Source organism: Aotus nancymaae, unplaced genomic scaffold, assembly GCF_030222135.1.
Source record: "Aotus nancymaae isolate 86718 unplaced genomic scaffold, 86718_ANA_hifiasm-v0.15.2.pri h1tg000006l, whole genome shotgun sequence".
In the NCBI taxonomy this organism is placed as follows: domain Eukaryota; kingdom Metazoa; phylum Chordata; class Mammalia; order Primates; family Aotidae; genus Aotus; species Aotus nancymaae.
In genome coordinates this window covers 46,877,309-46,896,716 of record NW_026988417.1, presented here as the reverse complement: position 1 = coordinate 46,896,716, position 19,408 = coordinate 46,877,309, and the positions used below count along the sequence as shown (strand labels likewise).

Here is a 19,408-nt window from a genome sequence, read left to right as displayed (position 1 = left end):
GGTGCATACCATCACGGCCAGTTAATTTTTGTATTTGTAGTAGAGATGGTGTTTTACCACATTGGCCAGGATGGTTTTGGTCTCCTGACCTCGTGATCCGCCTGCCTTGTTCTCCCAAAATGCTGGGATTACAGGTGTGCGCCACTGCACCTGGCCAAAAAGCAGTAATTTTTTGAAAGTGTTCCATTCTTTTAAAATCACCTTGTACATTTATATACACAATACCCATTTACCTTCACATCACTACTTCTTGGCTCAGTTTGGCTATTTTGTCCTGGATGTTTTTACTGTATGATTCTCTCTAATCTTTGTCTATGTTGCAAATGTTTCCTTAATTCAACAGTGTCAACCTTTCCTTTCCATCAAATTATCTTCAAATCTTTCTTTAAAAATTAAGTTCTGTATCTCCTAGGGTATTTATTAAGGATTTAACATGCCTTTAACTGGGCTAGTATCATTACTGTTTTTATTAATGCTTTCAAAGAAAGCTGCTTGGGTTTTCAGTGGTATGCTCCAGTACTATTGCCCCCATACCCCACCATCTATCACTGTTATTGTGTAATACTGAAGAATGTGAGGTTTTTAAAGAATGTATACTTTGTACTACAGCAGATGTGCCTGTATCACTTAACGTACTACTTGCCACAAAATAACAACTCAAGTATTTATTACAAACCATAGCTGAATAAAAATACTGTCACATTCATGGGTTAGTTTCCATCCAATGACCAAAACTTATTAAAAATTATAATCTACATGTGTTTTTTTCTACTATAGTTCTAAAATTCACCTTCTCTGTTTAAGAGTTTAAGCTCTATGAATTTGTTTTTCTGAAAGATAATTTAAATAGAAAAGTTCTGATCAATTCTTAAAAAGTGATGGTTTCTGGCAATTTATCTCAAATTTTAATCTATGTTATAAGTAGGATGAGGATTATGGATTAATTTGACATACATATTGATTCAATATTGTAATTTTCTTTAAAATAGCCTTAGCAGACACAGAAAATTAAACCAAAACCAGAAATTTTATCTCAACAGATGCAGAAATAAAATGAGAGCATCCAAGAGTTCTCCTGGTATACTTCCACTCTGGAAAGAAAAGAAGAACTTCAACAATCCAACTTTGATAATAGATTTAATATACTACAGGTTTGAACAATGATCATTTTGAGTATGACTCTAAAATTATGTAATAATCAACCTTTCAGGTATTTTTAAAGTGGAGGTTATTAAAGAAAATTTAAGTACTTACTAAGGGACATAGATTTTGGATACTATACTGGTTATTATTTCCTCTTCGAATATCTATATGCAGAAGCCACATCTACTTTTTTAATAGTTACACTTTGCTTATTTTAAAATTCTGGAGAGAACGAAGTTTTTTATAGATATACGAACTGGCAGAATCAAGTATCCTACATAGAAAATTTAAAACTGTAATATAACTTTATCATCCAGCAATTAATAAACACTAAATATTACTACGGCTATAGTTTAAAACATTTTTCAGCACAAAACAAACATCTAAAATTTTCATTTCTCTTTAAATAACTGATACATGAAAGCATAAGAAGGATACTTACTGGCTGAAGCCTGAGGTTGCATGCGAGGTATTCCTCCATTTGGCACTTGAAAATTTGAGTCACTTCTGCTGCTTTTCACTGAGTCAACTTGTGTATTAGATGTTCGGGACAGGTTTGGAAGACTGCGTCTTAGTTTTTCTGCAATAGAATTTTAATCAAAAATTTTTTAAAAAATCAAATCATTCTTTCAGATGGAGAAAATTAAAATACTAATTAGCATTCAAAAATTATACTGTTTATCTAACATTTTGATTTTTTTTTTTTTTTGAGATGTAGTCTCTGCTGCCAGGCTGAAGTGCAGTGGTACAATCTCAGCTTACTACAACCTCTGCCTCCCAGGTTCAAGCAATTCGCCTTCATCAGCCTCCGGAGTAGCTGGGACTATAGGCGTGCACTACCACACTCAACTAATTTTTGTATTCTTCGTATAGACAGGGTTTCAACATGTTGGCTAGGACAATCTCAATCTCTTGACCTTGTGATCTGCCTGCCTCGGCCTCCCAAAGTGCTGGGATTATGGGAATGAGCCACCACGCCAGACCAAATATTCTGTTTATTTTAGATGAGAAAACAAGTAGGACTTGTCTTATTTGGAAAAAAAAAAAAAACAAAAAACTCAATCTAGGATCCGTAAGTGGGTAGAATAAGAGAACCCTTAAAGATAACCACAAATTATATATTTAAATCAAAATCTAAATACAAATAACTTTATAAGAAAACAAAGCAAAAATAACATAAGTAAAATGAAATTCACTTTCTCCTTTATTCTTGTAATGATTCACTATTAATAAAATAGTAAACTTGACTAAACTCTTGATTTACTTATCTGAAATACAAAAGCTTGGCAAAAATTGTATTACTTTCATAATAAAATATAAAGGACACTTAAAAAAAAAAAAAACAGGTGTCGCTTTGTTGCCCAGATTAGAGTGCAGTGGTGTGATCATAGCTCACGGTAGCTTCAAACTCCTGAGCTCAACCAATTCTCCAGCCTCAGCCTCCTAAGTTGCTAGGACTATGGATGTACATCACCATGCCCAGCTAATTAATTTTTTCCTAGAGATGGGGTCTTGCTATGTTGTTGCACAGGCTAGCAGAAACTTTCTAATTAACAGTAAAATCTGCTATTTTACCTTCATTTTTAACATTGCTTGTCTGTAAATCTGTGGGATGGCCTTGAAGTGAAAGGCGAGGTTGCTGTAAGCGGCTAATCATAGGCTGTGGGGACACTCTACTATATTCTATTCCCCGAGCAGGAGATCGTGAACGAGGTGAATTTCTGGGTGACTGCTTAGGTGACGGTCGAGGTGAATTGCGTGGTGATGGTGAAAACCTGTTAACAGCAGGGTATACTGCATGATGCATATTGTCATCTTCATCATCTAAACTTTGTGCATCAAGTTCCTGATCACTAAAAGTACCCCGTCTTGTAGAATTGCAAGAAGAACCAGAACTGCGCCGAGACGTGGTGGCTGCATATTCTTGCCGGAGACCTGGCAATAATGAATGTTATTTATTTAAATTATATTTTTAAACATTTATTCTTATTTTTAAAGTAAAAGATTATCATTGAGCAATTCGAATAGGGTGTAAAGTGTTAAAAAAAAAAAAAAACTCCCTTTCTGCTTTTAAACATCCTCCCATATAAGGATGCATAAATCACATCTGAAGGTTATTTTTAAATTAAACGAAATCCCATAAACCACTGCCCAATTTCCAGATTTCTTCTTAAATCTGAAATCTGTCTCACATGATAGAATCATAAATTTAAAAATATGTCTACCCCTAAAGATAGTAATCCAAATTTGAGAGTAATATTAAAGGAATAATTTAGGGGAAACAATTACCATCCAACCAGTGAAAAAGAATACATATGCGAGTAAATAAAACTCCTTGGATACTTAATTATTGAAGTAATCTTACTCATGAAAAGGATAAAGTACCAAACAAACACCTAACCCAGTTTTAGGAATTCAGTACTTGGGCACAAAGGAAATCTTGATTGTTTCATTACTCAAGAGACTTCAATTTTTATTGTTTTAAGCTTGTTTTCAAGCTTAAATTCTAAGTCTTCAAGTAAGAATTTTCAAAGAATTCTCCTATACAGTTTGATACCTTCAAAAATACCCAAGCAACCTTGGGAGTACTTCAAGGAGTATAGATGCTTCTAGAACAACAGAAAAAAAGTTGATATGTAACATATTCAATGAGGAAACAAATTGCAATGCAGATATAGAATTTAGGTAATACTCTCAGCACGTCCTGCTAACTTGGCACTCTAGTCAAAAAGATCTGTTATAAAGTGTATTCAAATCCTTAAGTCCTGCATTCACACACAGAAAGTGCTATTATTAACATGGTTCATCAAAATAGTAGATGAGAATCACCCTAGGGTATCTTTAAAACTATAAATTCCTAGAGTCCACTTAGCCCTTCATTCAGTTTGGGAACCAAAATAGCAACCAAGAAGTTACTTAGTGTCAAGTTATAGCCAACATGGCACTGAAGTCACCTAACAAAAGACAACAGACCAGTGAAAAGAGCACTGTTAGAAAAGAAAAATCCAGTTCCCGATGTAGGCTCTCCTAACAAGTGGATCCTAAGGAAGTCACAATCACTATAGGATCTTGCATTTTTCATCCTAAAAATGAAGGAGCTTGACCAGGCAACTGCCTAAATCTGTAATTCTACATTTCTAATTACTACAAAAAACAACGCTGTAAAAAGGAAAATCATCTCTAAAGGTGGGGGGGAGGGGAAGCTGCAGTTTTCAAGGAAGTATCACATATATTTTTATTATTATTGTTTTTATTCACCAGGAAAATAAATATTCATGAATGTGAATGGCTTAGAAAAAATTATTAAAGCAAGACTAAAATTTCTATTGTTACCAAAACACAATACAAAACCAAAAGCAAAGAGCTGGTTGAGCTTGTAACAAACTACTGGAATCTAAAAAGCCAGGGTTCAAAGAAATGAGAGAATTATTCTAAGGTATAGAGTTAGGCAGCATTCTTTATTTTTTCACATCCACAACAATAACCAGCCCCTAACCAGCTGACAATACTACAGTCTCAGTGAGGAGTTAATTAAAATTACAGAAGAAAAGAGTACTATGCTATTAGGTTGTAGGGTTAAATAAAGCAAGCACTAAGTCCTTCTATCTTTCTAGGGGAAGTGAATCAGCAGAGTAAGAAACACTCTAGTTTCTTAATAAATGCTACAGCTTGATAAAGCTTACTACATATTTAAAGAGAACCTATTATATACACAGACAACAGAAAAGTTTTTGAACTAAATCATAGCAATGCTTCATTACCCTCAGCCAACTGTCAAGACTCTAAAATATGTATTTCAAGGATTCTTTTCATTGTAAAGGTTAAAGAGATTACTTTAGAGAAATGTCTTACTTCATAGTTAAGCAGATGGTATCTCCTAATGAAATGCATAGGCAAGAATAACTACTTTCAGATGATGACCAGGGCAAGTAGCCATGAACCCTCTAAAAAGTACTAAAAATTCTGTGCATGTATACATTTTGGTAATAAAAGGAGTCATAATTTTTACAGGAGTCTCAAAGGTATCTGCGACCTAAAAAGTTTTCATGGTTCACTCTGCAACGTACCATCACATGCTTCATTTAATTTAATGTCACAATTCCAATTTTCTCCTAAAGGTCTTTTTTATAGTTTATACGATGTATTCTCAAGTGAGGAGATATTTATTCCCAAGAGGGCAAAAATTGGTTCTTGGGGTGCGAAAAAATTCTTAGATGTCATAATTGTATATGGCCCTCATAGTACTTAAACATATATAGAGTATATCTTGTGGTATTAAGATTTCATGGGGAGTGGGGGTGAAAAGGAAAAAAAAGTTTTTAAAAAGGCTCCTTAGGGGAGCAACTAAAAAGAAAAAATTGAGAAACGCTGGTTTACACTAAAGAACACAGGATAATAGATAACAATTACAAGAGTGAGTACCAGTGCAGAGTAACATGCAGAGAATGAATACCAGTCACAGAAGCAGAGCAGCATAAATGCTATTCTTTGTCCCTCACACAGCATAACTGCTCTATGTAAAAAAGGACTCTGAAAACAAGTTAATGAATAAACATGTACATATGTTGACTAAGCCTCTGCAATGTCTACTGCAACATTTCTACTTTCACTACATTACTATCCCCACGACACTTTAAGACATTTTTAATACATAACAAAATTATGCAATAGTAAAAAAAACCTCAACTCTCAACAATTAATTAGAATACTTACTTTCTTCCTGCATCCGGGCTAGAATCTGTACATCAGTTACATCATTTAGCTTATAATTGGATCCAATTGAATCTTCATCTAATTCTGAAGCACTTAACTCACTATCTATAGAGGACTGAGGACTGAGTGGAGGATTTCTGTCTGATGAGCTTTTCAAGTTACCTTTAAAAAAAGAAAAAAATTCAAACTTTGATAGAGCAACTATTGAATAAATTCCTACTGCAATTAACTTGATATTATATCCTTTGTTTTAATTCATTCTTATTCTGCCTTTTCTCCTTAAAAAATTCCCCTGAAATTAGAAATTGACCTCCTTAAGAAAAATGAGGTTTATTGAGAACCTATTATATACACTAATACATACTACGTTACATGCTATGGCATAAATACAAAACATATTTTCATCTAAATATAACTTATCTATTTTCTTATTTAACAATTCAGCTTTCAACAAAGTGCCTGGCAAGTAACTGGTGTTCAGTAACTATATGTTAAGGATTTCAACTTGCACAAGATAGCCAATCAAACTGCTCTATAAATAGATGAGCTTGTGATGTAGTGTTTTCTTCTCCCAAATTCACAGTCATTAACAAACACCATCGTCTTTTCCCTGAATAAAAGCATCTACTTTTTTTAAACAAGAAAACTATAATTTGAAGAAAATTAGATTCCTTAGAGATTTAGGAACAAAGACCATGAAGCTTGTTTCTCCTACATTATGCCATGTTTACAAAATTCCTTTGCCAAATCACTAATGAGGATCTAAGGAGTTCTCTAAAGTTTAGTAGTGAAGCACAAAACATGGGCTGAAAAAAAAAAAAGACTAGATTTATAAAAAGTACTTTATCATTCTATGCAACAATCCTGCATGTTCCTTACATGTACCCCAGAACCTAAAATGCAATAATATTATATATATATTTTTTAAAAAGTACTTTATCATTATAAACCAAAAGGAAGACAGAAAACAGGCCAGAGAAATAAAGAATACACACATCCAAAAAAAGTCTAACTTGTTTCTAATGAAATACTTTCATCAGTTCATCAACTTTTACTAAATAATAAAATCCCAACACTGGCACTAATATTTCTAATACAGATTTATCTGAAACACTTGTTTTCCAGAATTCTTCACCATAACAGTCAGCTCCAACATGAAAAGCATGTAAGGAGAGCAAGAAAAATAAAAAATAATTCATCTTTACACTATTAATGAAAGAAGAGCAGAGTACACATGATAGGAAAAGTTCTACAAGGTCAGGTTCAAATAATGCCTGAACCAAATTACTTATTTTAAACAAATATTGCAGGTTAAACTTTTTAACATATCGTCATAGGTGAAGTGGCAAATAACAACCTATATACTAAGCAAAGAGCAGGATCATTAGACTATGGAGTGCACAGGTCAAAATTTGAGATGGTTAACCTTAATTTTTAAGGAAGTTATAATAGTCCTAAAAACAGCTGCAGCGACAATAAGAGTAAATTAATGTGTGAATTCTTGAAGAGTAAGCTACACAGTAACAGTCTCACACACAGAACCAGAGCAGAACATTCTTTCCCTGGTTTACAGCAATCTGGCGTTCCCACATCATTTACTGCCCCTCCTACTTTTTTGGTACATTCACATCTAACCTTATACTATTATTTAGCTGCAGTATCCAAGTTTATTAAAATTCCTAAAAAGAGGTTTTAACTCTAGTTTTTACAACCCAAGAAGGCTGTTCAATAAGGATCTATTGATTAAAAGAATCACATTTGTAACCCCATTTAATCAAGCCAGACTTACAAACTTTCAGATACATGCTAAAGAAAATTTATGTATTTAACACACTGGCTTATGTTTATACCCTTGGTGCCTAATATAATACCTGGTGCAAAGTTGCTCCTCAACAATATTTTCTTTAACCAGTTAAAAGTTTCATAAATAAAATGAACTTGAACTGCAGATGAATGTTATTTTCTGGTACAATACAGTAAGCTGAAAAACATTCCTTAATAACTCTGTATCATTTCCTCCTTACCTGAATTTCCAGGAAGTATAAGCTGTTTGACTATAGGAGGTCGCACTGGGGTTGAGGATGGAGAATTGAAGCCACTGCTGTATGGGCTACTGGCATTTGGACTGTAAGGACTTGTGTAACTCACAGAGTTGAAAGGATTATTATATAGATTCTGCCTCTTGAGAGCTGCATTAATGAGAAGGGGGAAATCAAATTTAGTAACTGAGAAAAAGTTAACATTTCATTTCTAAAGTTTTCCTATTAGAAAAATCAAATCATTATCTCAATTTAAACGAAGAAATATTCTTATGGTAGCAAGGGAAAAATATAATAATCCCAACAAATTGCTTCCATTAACTTAAATTGGGTATGCAAATAAAATGGCAGTCACACCAAACAACAAAAATATAAAAGAGTAATTCCTAAGCAGATTATTGGTCACTTAATTCACTTCTACCATGTTGGAAAGCTTATTCTTTGATACTTGCTGTATCAATCCTGAATGACCTTTAAAAATAAATCGAATATAAAAGCATACTTATGTTTTCTCATTTTCCTGTAACAAATGCATTACTTTTTATTTAAAAAAAAAGTTTTCGGGCCAGGCACAGTGACTCGGGCCTGTAATTCCAGCACTCTGGCGGGCCGAGGTGGGCAGATAACTTGATGTCAGGAGCTTGATACCAGCCTGGCCAACATGGTGAAACCCCATCTCTACTTAAAAAAAAAATAGAAAAATTAGCCAGGCGTGGTGGCACGTGCCTGTAATCCCAGCTACTTGGGAGGCTGAGGCAGGAGAATCACTAGCACCTGGGAGGCAGAGGTTGCAGTGAGCAGAGATCGCACCACTGCACTCCAGCCTGGGTGACAGAGTGAGACACTGCACCCAACCTATTACTTTTTTAAAAAGCTATGAAATAAGTTGTTTGAATAGACTTTTCAAAGTTTGGAGGTTTTTTTTTTCTTTTAAATAAAGACAGGGTTTCACCATGTTGGTCAGGCTGGTCTTGAACTCCCAACCTCAGGTGATTCGCCCGCCTTGGCCTCCAAAATGCTTGGATTACAGGCATGAGCTATCACGCCCGGCCAGTTCGGAGTTTTTTTTAACTACTATTAAGCCAGTTTAAGGTCAAGACCTGGGAAATCCTTTAAAAAAAAAAAAAAGCCAACATGAATACTTCTATCAAAAAAAGAAAAAAATTGTGCTATGCATATAAAATAAAATAAATAGTACAACAGTAGGACTAAGATATCAAATGCAATTATGTGTTTTAAAAATTAATACTTAAAATACTATTTGTTCCTTCAATCTTTTTTTTGAGACAAAGTCTTGCTGTCTTCCAAGCTGGAGTGCAGTGGCATTATCTCGGCTCGCTGCAACTTCTGCCTCCTGGGCTCAAGCGATTCTCATGCCTCAGCCTCCCAAATGGCTGGAATTATAGGCGTGTGCCACTATGCCTGGCTAACTTTTTTTATTTTTAGTAGAGACAAGGTTTTGCCATGTTTCCCAGGCTGGTCTCGAAATCCTGAGCTCAGGTGATCCGCCTGCCCTGGCCTCCCAAAGTGCTAGGATTACAGGTGTGAGCCACTGTGCCCACCCTTTTCATATTCCAATATCCACAGCTTATTCAATATTTACAGGTATTGGAAAGAACACTTTACAGAATATATACAGAAATATGATATGGTACTCCCTCTCTTAAGAGGCTTGCTGCCAAGTAGCACAGGCAGAAACAACAATGATTGCAAGACAAAATGAAACGACTATTATCATAAAGGTGCAAAGGGCAATGGAAAGGAAACGTCAGGAGTAATTCAATACAACTGAGAGAAACTGGGTAAGTCTTTTTGGAAGGAGAGGCACTGAAACAGTCTTGAGAGGATGAGTAATAACTTGATAGGATGCTAAAAGTACGGAAGGTCTGTGCTTTCATGGGTGTTTATAAGATGAATAAAAGCAGTATCTTGGAAATGCAGAGCATGCTCAGGTAAGTGTGGTAAAGAACAGGGGAGGGACAAAATAGATAAAACCAGTTAGAGCCAGGTCATGGAAGGCCTGAAACACAACACTCAGAAGTCTGAAATCTATTTAGTAGCAGTGATAAAACTATCAGTGATTTTGAGCAAGGGTGGTATGATTGGATCAGTGTAAGGAGAAAAAATGATGGAAATCTTGATGTTGAAAAAGCTAGAATGAACTAGGCAGTATATGGTGACTAGAAAAAAGGGGGAAAAAAGGATAGATACTAAAAACTGGATAGGATTGCTAAAGAAATCAGCTGACTGAAATGTCTGGCTTGCCTACTGGTAGAGTAGTGGTTTTAGGAAGGAGAAACATATGTTTTCTATTTAGACAGTGTAGTAATTTGGACCATGTATAGTTTTGTACATATTCACCATGAGACGAGACACAAGACAAAACAATATTATATATACTTAGTATGAGGTATACAGTATGATCTTAGAACTATCAACCTGTGCAGAAATACAGTTGCTAAATTCTATCTTTTTCCTCCTCCTCCATCTCCTCTGGAGTTTATTCTCTTTTACTTAGTTATTAATCACTAGCATTTCAAGTTCTAAGCCTTTTTAACTTTTCTTGCCATATTCTTTCTCCTAAGGAATCTCAATCATACAACATCAATTATTATCTATATGCTAAATACTCTTCATTATATTTCAAGTCTTAAGTTTTCCTCTGAGCTTCAGACCTATATACACCACCCATTTAATGTCCCTTCCCTTGGGTATGGCAAATGTGTCCAAGTCACATATCAGATCAACTCATGATCTTCACACTAATATCTAATTCTCTTCCAAGGGTCCCTCTTTCAGAATGATCCCAATATTTATCCTGTCACAGAAGCTGGCAACTTAGAAATCACTACTGATATTCTTGTCCACCATTTCCTCATATTTGGCCCAGTCCTTTTTATTGTCATATCTTTTCATCTTTACTACTACACTTTCCCTTCAGCACACAGAGCCTAGCTATCATAATCAACCCTCCTCAAAAGCATCCTACATTTTTGTCCCTCTCCAACCTACTTTCCTTACTACTACTACTAGAATAACCTTTCCAAAATAAAATTGATATCATCCTTCCTGTCCACACACACTACAGCCTTGTAGAAAACCCTTTGATATTTTCCTAGTGCTCTTCAAGTCCACAATTGACTGGGCGGGTGGATTACTTAAGCTCAGGAGTTCGAAACCAGTCTAGGCAACATGGTGAAACCCCATCTCTACTAAAAATACAAAAAACAAATTAGCCTGGCATGGTAACAGGCACCTGTAATCCCAGCTACTCAGGAGGCTGAGGCAGGAGAATCACTTGAACCCAGGAGGTGGAGGTTGCAGTGAGCCAAGATCATGCCACTATACTCCAGCCTGGGCAACAGAGCGAGACTCTGTCTCAAAAATAAATAAATAAATAAATAAAGTCCACAATATTTAACATGGCCTATAAGGCTTTACAGTCTGGCTCCTGCGTATTTTTCTGGCCTCATCTCACATCTCTCCCTTACTCTTCTCCAGCAACTTCTTCATAGATGTCATGCTTCGTCCCACATGAAGCCTTTGCACATGCCTTTCTCTTAACCTGGAATGCTCTATTCCATCTCTTTCTTAGCACACTTAAATTGTCCTCAATCTTTAGGTTTCAGGTCAAATATCATTTCATAAGAGAAAATTCCTATTTCTCAAAGCACTATACCTTTATTCTTTTATTATACATCACTAGTTATAAAGATTATTTGTATTATGTTTCCCCTATGAGATGAAAACTCCATTAGTGCCAGGACAGTGTCCATTTTTCTTCATAATGTACCCCACCTCCACCCTTTTCCCAAAGAGATTTGCATTAAAAATTATTTGAATATATGCATGAATGAATGTGATTCAATAGAGGTGATACTAGACACCATATAAACAGATGAAAACACCAAAACAGGGAGAGACATGAGGCAAAAGAGAGACATGGAGCAACCTAAACTTAAAAGACAGGTAGAGAGGAAGCAAAGGGAATGGGAAGTTATTGGTTAACATGAGTACAGAATTTCAGTATGGGATGATGAAAAAGTTTAGTTTAGTATAGGATGATTAAAAGTTCTGTTCATCTGGATATGGTAGTGACAGCTGCACAGTAACATGAATGTACTTAATGTGACAGAACTGTATATTTTTAAAGGGTGAAAATGAGTAATTTTGTATTAAATAATTTTATGACAATTTTAAAAATGGGCAGAAAAGGAAGAACCTTCAAAGAAGACTGAAAAGAAAAGAACAGGGTAAATGAGGGTTAAAAAGACAATAAAGTATCATAAGAAGTGAAGAAAATTTTATGAATGAGTGGTAGTGCACTGCAGAGAAGCTGAGTGTGAAGGAGTAGAAAATGTTCTGCTGCAATGCAGTACTTCAGTTCCAAAAAGGTTTATTTTTAAAAAAACAATCTCCTTGGGAAATGGGGGATTTACAACTACGAAGTTCAAACTTGTAAAAGCCAAATTTTTTTTCCTTAAAAAATTTTAAACATATTTGTATTTCAAATATACATTGTATTTATAGTTGTAGCTATTGTTCTATGAATACAGCTATAAAATTTAAACAATCTTAAACAGATGCAGTACTTAATTACACCTAGTTATGGTTCAAGAGTAACTTTACACACTCCTACTAATACCCTCCTTATAATAAAGCAAAAAGCCGCTTGTTCAAAATTGCTATTTTTGAGGTGCAGCAGCTCTGCTTTTATCCCTCAAGTCCAAGCTGCTAGTCCCAATTGCTAATAATTTGTACTCCTTGGACGTTTTAAACCAGGGGTTGGTAAAAAAAATATATATATATAGCCTTCAGGCCAAATCTAGTCCACCACCTGTTTCTGTAAGTAGTTTTACTGGAACACAGCCATGCCTGCTCATTTATGTAATGTCAATGGCTGCCTGCATGTTACAAGTGCAAAGTTGAGTAACTGCAACAGAGATCTTACAGGCAACAAAGACTAAAATTGTTATCTGGCTCTTTGCAGAAAAAGTTTGCCAGAGTTTTATTTATTTGTTTACTGTCTGACTCCTCTGATAAGAATATGAGCCCTGAAAAGTCAGTCATTTTTTGGTCTATTATATTCATTGCCATATCTTCAGAGTTGAGAACAATGCCAATTATAGCAGATTCTTTTTTTTTTTTTTTGAGACAGAGTTTCGCTCTTGTTACCCAAGCTGGAGTGCAATGGTGCGATCTAGGCTCACTGCAACCTCCGCCTCCTGGGTTCAAGAAATTCTCCCGCCTCAGCCTCCCGAGTAGCTGGGATTACAGGCACGCGCCACCATGCCCAGCTAATTTTTTGTATTTTTAGTAGAGACGGGGTTTCACCATGTTGACCAGGATAGTCTCGATCTATTGACCTCGTGATCCACCGTCCTCGGCCTCCCAAAGTGCTGGGATTACAGGCGTGAGCCACTGAGCCCGGCTACAGTAGATTCTTGACATATATTGTTGAATGACCATAATTCCTAATTAAATTATAAATGATATTATTTTAATGTGGAGTACTGAAAAACAGTTTCTAGGGATGCTTTTTTTTTGGCAACAGGGTCTTGCTCTGTCACCCAAGCTGGGGTGCAGTGGTGCAAACACGGCTCACGGCAACCTCAACTTCCTGGGCTCAAGGGATCCTTCTGCCCCAGTCTCCTGAATAGCTGGGACCACAGGCACACACCACCATGCCTGGCTATTTTTTTAAATATATTTTGTAGAGGCAAGGTCTCACTGTGTTGCCCAGGCTGGTCCTGAACTCCTGGGCTCGCCCAAAGTGCTGGGATTACAGGTGTGAGCCACTGCACCCAGCCCTCTAGGAATATTCTTCTTTTTTCTTTCAATCATGCTCCTTCTATAGAATATTTCTCAATACATGGTCAGACGGTTTCTATACTTAATGTTCTGTGGTGTTAAGTACATTAATGTCAGAAATTGGTCAGAAAATTTGTAGTTATTTTAAATGGTCTACCAACTTGTCTACATATTTCTAATAATCTCTTATAAATATAACTTAAATCAAGCTTCAGGGTATAATTCAAACAAACAAGCTGATAGCCATACTAAACATTTTTTAAAATCACATAAAGCCTATTGCTTTTTCAAAAAGGCTTCTTTGGCCAGGTACAGTGGCTCACACCGGTAATCCCAGCACTTTAGGAGGCTGAGGCAAGCAGATCACCTGAGATCAGGAGTTTGAGACCAGCCTGGCCAACATGATGAAACCCTATCTCTACTAAAATTACAAAAATTACCTGGGTTGGCTGGGTGCGGTGGCTCACGCCTGTAACCCAAGCACTTTGGAGACCAAGGCGGGTGGATCACCTGAGGTCAGGAGTTCAAGACCAGCCTGACCAACATCGTGAAACCCTGTCTTTTGGGAAAAAAAAAAAAAAAAAAATTACCTAGGTATGGTGGTGGGTGCCTGCAGTCCCAGCTACTCAGAAGGCTGAGACAGTAGAATTGCTTGAACCTGGGAGGCGGAGGTTGCGGTGAGCCAACATCGCACCACTGCACTCCAGCCTGGGTGACAGAGCAAGACTCCATCTCAAAAACAAAAACAAAACAAACAAAAGGGCTTCTTTTCACGGAAGAAAAGTAATACTTTAGTGTCAAAACTGACTCAGATTCAGAAGCTGTGTAATAACATCCTATAAGTTATCTGCATATAATAACCACTACCCCTTACAGCCAAATAACTTCACCTTACTGTATGCCATTAACTTTCAGCTAGTCTCCCCTCTGCTTCCTCTGTTCATTTTCAGCTTAAACTCTAACCACAAAGCACATATTGTTTTCTATAATAAAGCCAAAATAAGTAATTTTAAGTATATAGCTGCCAAGTAAATATAAAGCAGAAAAACAAAAACAAAACTAATCATGAATCAATCCTTTACTATCTGAGCATTTCATAAAACAGTAATAGTCATAAAACAGATTGAGAGAAATGCAAGAAAAAATCAACAATATTTTTCCTACATTTCTGCCCACACTGGCATGCTACATTAAATGTCATAAATAGCCACAGACACATTTTTGTCAGCTTTGTGACTACTATTAAACAAAAGAGCATAAAAGCAATTTAAACCTAAAATGACAAATAGAAAAACATAACGAGGGAAATAAATACATTCACTCAGCACTTACTGTTAGCCAGAAAACATGCTAGGGTCTTTCATATAACAACTCTTAAAATTACCTTTCAAGACTCATTATTCTTATAAGATAACTGAGCTCACAGAAGTTAAATAATGCAGTGACAGAGCAATTAAGGGCTAGAGTGAGAACAAGGTCTCTGTTGTTCTCCACTTATATCTTTCTACCACATCAGTTTCTCCAAAGAGTGGAATGTGAGATGATTTTATATACTAGACATTTTACATTTTAATAGCTATTTAACTTGTCTTAGAAAAAAGTTTATCATGTAAAATTCATTATTTCATGGGTATCATTCTTTGGGATGAGGTTAAATAAAAATAATATTTTTTAAAAAGCTATTAAATAAATGACAGAGCAAGGTTATGTGCACATGGGAAAAACTCTCATGATGGTATGAACAATGAGATTTGAAAAATGCTCTAAGCAAAGAATTGCTTCCTAATAACACATTGCTCAACATTTATTGTTTTTGACTAAAGAAAGTAAAGAGATGAATTTACAAGTAAAATTATAGACATACCTGACATAGTTTGATCAAGTTTGTGGATAAGAGACTTTTTAGCACACTCAACATCAGGACTTGGGTAATCCAAAACTTGCCTGCACCAAACTAATGGACTAACCGATTTCTGCATTGGTGTAAGTTTTTTCTTTGGTGATGAATACAGCCTAGAAGAAGACAACAAAAAACAAAAAAATTCCTTATTAAGCACAAGGTTATAAAACAGGGATCCTTTTGGATAGATTTAAATTGGGGAGAAAGGAGTAAAAGTGATGAAGTATATTTTAAATCACCCACATTAATTACTGCACAGAAAATTACAGTAAATCAATCAACATAAATCCAAATTTCAACTACTAAGTGAACCCACATGAGGCATTCCTAAAGTATGTCTTTTGGCTGGGCGCCGTGGCTCACGCCTATAATCCCAGCACTTTGGGAGGCCAAGGTCAAGAGATCAAGACCATCCTGTTCAACAAGGAGAAACCCCGTCTCTACTAAAAATAGAAAAAATTAGCTAGGCATGGTGGCGCGCGCCTGTAGTCCCAACTACTCAGGAGGCTGAGGCAGGAGAATTGCTTGAACCCAGGAGGTTGTGGTGAGCCGAGATAGCGCCATTGCACTCCAGCCTGGATAACAAGAGCAAAACTCTGTCTCCAAAAAAAAAAAAGTATGTCTTTTACTAAGACTAAGAGAAAATACCTGTCTTTCTGTTTATTCTGTTTTCAACAGTACTTGACTAACTCCCTAATATAGCTGTATTATTAACTCTAGCTAGGAAGCAGGAGGAGGAGCTAAATTCCTTGCTCTCCACCTATTTCCCTTCCCACCACATATACAAACATCTACCATTAGGGATTCATTCCTTTTAGTTAAGCAGTATCCAATTTGTAGTCCTCTTTTCAAATGACAATGTGTTGGAGAAAAGCAAAACTTTAAACCCTAAATAACTAAATGTGAATCAATTACTAAATTGCTTCAGTTTCAGAAAAGAATCAAGAGGCAGTATTTTATAAGCTAATAGGGAAGGTATACAGAAGGGAAAAGGTGAACAGAAAATATGGAGGCAGGTACGTATATTTTCTACTTTGTGTTTTTTTTGTCAGATTAGTCTAGATTATGTCAGTTGTTATTAATTTATTTCAAGCGTGACTCCATGTGAAAAATGCAAATAGTTACTGATTTCTAACCAGGGTGATTTTCAAATTAAGACACTAAGTGGAATTTATGAAGCAGATAAAATTAGGCTTTGATACTGTATGTCTAGATAGTGAAAGGTTTCAATAAGGAGTTAAAAATTTCACCTTTACATTAATCAAGTTAATGCAATAATATGAAGTGTTGTTTCACTGTAAATAGTTAAATAAATGTATATCTACAGAACTAGAATAGACAAACTACTTTTAGTGGCAACATACCTTTTCCATCATTTGTCTCTTTCCCTCTTTCTATACCTTAGGTCTGTCACTCACATGCATTATTTTAGTTTTGATCAAGATCATCAAGGCTAATGGGGTAGATGACCATTTCTTTACAATCCATATTCATTTAAACAAAAATAGTGAAATAAAATCTCAATTTACAGAATAACTAAAAACTCAAAATGAAACCAATGGGGTTCATTCTCTTTCCAACTTAAATACCGTAAAGATTCCTCAACAAATCTCTACCTCAGCAACTCCACTTTAAAGATAATGGTAAATATTATATACTGATATCCTACGTCGGCAAATGTTTGGCAAGGTAAACCTCTATAGATGAATAATAAACAATAAAAAAAAAACATTTTATGGTATTATCACTACTCTTTCCATATCTATCTTTTTCCTACGCTGATGGGATTTACATAATTTACCCACACGGCTCATACACACTAAGTACAGAGTTCCCCTACTGCTAGCTATAAAACTCCTTTTTAAAAAGTGCAAAACAGGGCTGGGCGAAGTGGCTCACATCTGTAATCCCAGCACTTTGGGAGGCTGAGGTGGGCAGATCACCTGAGGTCAGGAGTTCGAGACTAGCCTGGACAACATGGCAAAACCCCATCTCTACTAAAAATACAAAAAATTAGCTGACCGTGGTGGCCGGCACCTGTAATCCCAGCCACTTGGGAGGCTGAGGCAGGAGAATCACTTGAACGTGGGAGGTGGAGGTTGCAGTGAGCCGAGATCACACTACTGCACTCCAGCCTGGGCAACAGGAGTAAAACTCTGTCTCAAAAAAACAAAAGTGCAAAGCACAAAAATTAGCCAGCTGTGGGGGAGCAGCACATCTATAATCTCAGCTGTTCAGGAAGCTGAAGCAAGAGAATTGTTTGAACCCAGGAGGCAGAGGTTGTAGTGAGCAGAGATCACGATCACACCACTGCAGTCCAGGTTGGGCAACAGAGCAAGACTGTCTTAAAAAAGAAAAAAAAAAAAAAAAGCACACAAACATGGATGGCCTCAAAAATATTATGTTCAGTGAGTGAAGCCAAATACAAAAGAACACATATTGACACATAAGAATCCATTTATATGAAATGTCTACAAAAGTATATAGAGCAGAAAGGAGATTCGTGGCTGCCTAGGGCTAAAGGTAGGAATGGGAATGAGGTTTCTTTTTTTTTTTTTTTTTTTTTTGAGACAGAGTTTCGCTCTTGATACCCAGGCTGGAGTGCAATGGCGCGATCTCGGCTCACCGCAACCTCCGCCTCCTGGGTTCAGGCAATTCTCCTGCCTCAGCCTCCTGAGTAGCTAGGATTACAGACACGCGCCACCATGCCCAGCTAATTTTTTTGTATTAGTAGAGACGGGGTTTCACCATGTCGACCAGGATGGTCTCGATCTCTTGACCTCGTGATCCACCCGCCTCGGCCTCCCAAAGTGCTGGGATTACAGGCTTGAGCCACCGCGCCCGGCCCGAGGTTTCTTTTTAGAGTGATATAGATGTTCTAAAATTATATGGTAGTGATAGTTATGGTAACAGTTTGATCATTGTAAATATACTAAATTCACTAACATATAATAACTTTTATATGTTGATTATAAGCTATGAGTAAATTTTATGGTATATAAATTATATCTTGATAAAGCTGTTTTAAAAAAGATGCAAGGTACTTTCAACATCTTTAAAAATATAGAAACTATTACCAACTAAATGAATATAACATCAAAATGCAAAATCAATTAAAACATCACAACCGCCCCCTACCCCCAAATCCCTTATTTCTTTCCTATTTTGTTAAGAGCATTATAATTCTTTCAGTTATAAAGACTACAAACTTGTAATTTAGGATTTCTCCATCTTTTTTATTTTCTACCCTTATCAATAATCTGTCACCAAGACCTGCTGATCCTACCTTTATAAACTACTTTTTCTCCCATTCCTGTACTTGCTCCCTTAATTGAGAATACAGAATGCTCCTTCCTTCCATTAGCAGATAAAAACAATTTGTCCATACTTAGAGTGATGAAAAGGGAGAAAATGATTCAATAAGCCCTGGGTATACCAACTTTCTATATCACTCTATCTTCTTAGTGTCCCTATGTACTACTATCTGAAATCTAGAAACAAAGGGCTTTGGCCCATATGATATTGGCACAAAATTCCTTGGTCAGGCAACCTTTGGTTGAGGTTTCAAAGTACCTACTTCTAAATCTGCCAAAGGACACATGAGCTGAGTTGTATCACATAACTGAACCCATCTTTAGCAGGATCGAGTTGTTTAAGCCCCTGAATTTTAAAGGAAATCCTAAATAAACATTCACTACAAATAAATATATTTGTAGTAACTATACATATTCTTTGCTCATTTCTTAGAAACACATGGACTTGTTCAAAATAACTTTTTCCCACTAAAAACATTTTTTTCTCT

The 19,408-nt window shown here is 36.0% G+C and overlaps 1 protein-coding gene across 3 annotated transcripts in view; it reads right to left on the bottom strand.

Moving 5' to 3' along the window:
• The window catches only part of SLAIN2 (SLAIN motif family member 2), an 82,663-nt gene that overhangs the window by 34,917 nt on the left and 28,338 nt on the right, over nt 1–19,408 (bottom strand). For all 3 annotated transcript variants that reach the window (XM_012441135.3, XM_012441136.2, XM_012441137.3), the window contains exons 2-6: nt 15,571–15,719; nt 7,881–8,045; nt 5,857–6,018; nt 2,719–3,078; nt 1,586–1,723 (exon numbers count right to left, since the gene is read on the bottom strand). In XM_012441135.3, the coding sequence (XP_012296558.1) occupies nt 1,586–1,723; nt 2,719–3,078; nt 5,857–6,018; nt 7,881–8,045; nt 15,571–15,719 (974 nt within the window). The remainder of the gene's footprint in view (nt 1–1,585; nt 1,724–2,718; nt 3,079–5,856; nt 6,019–7,880; nt 8,046–15,570; nt 15,720–19,408) is intronic.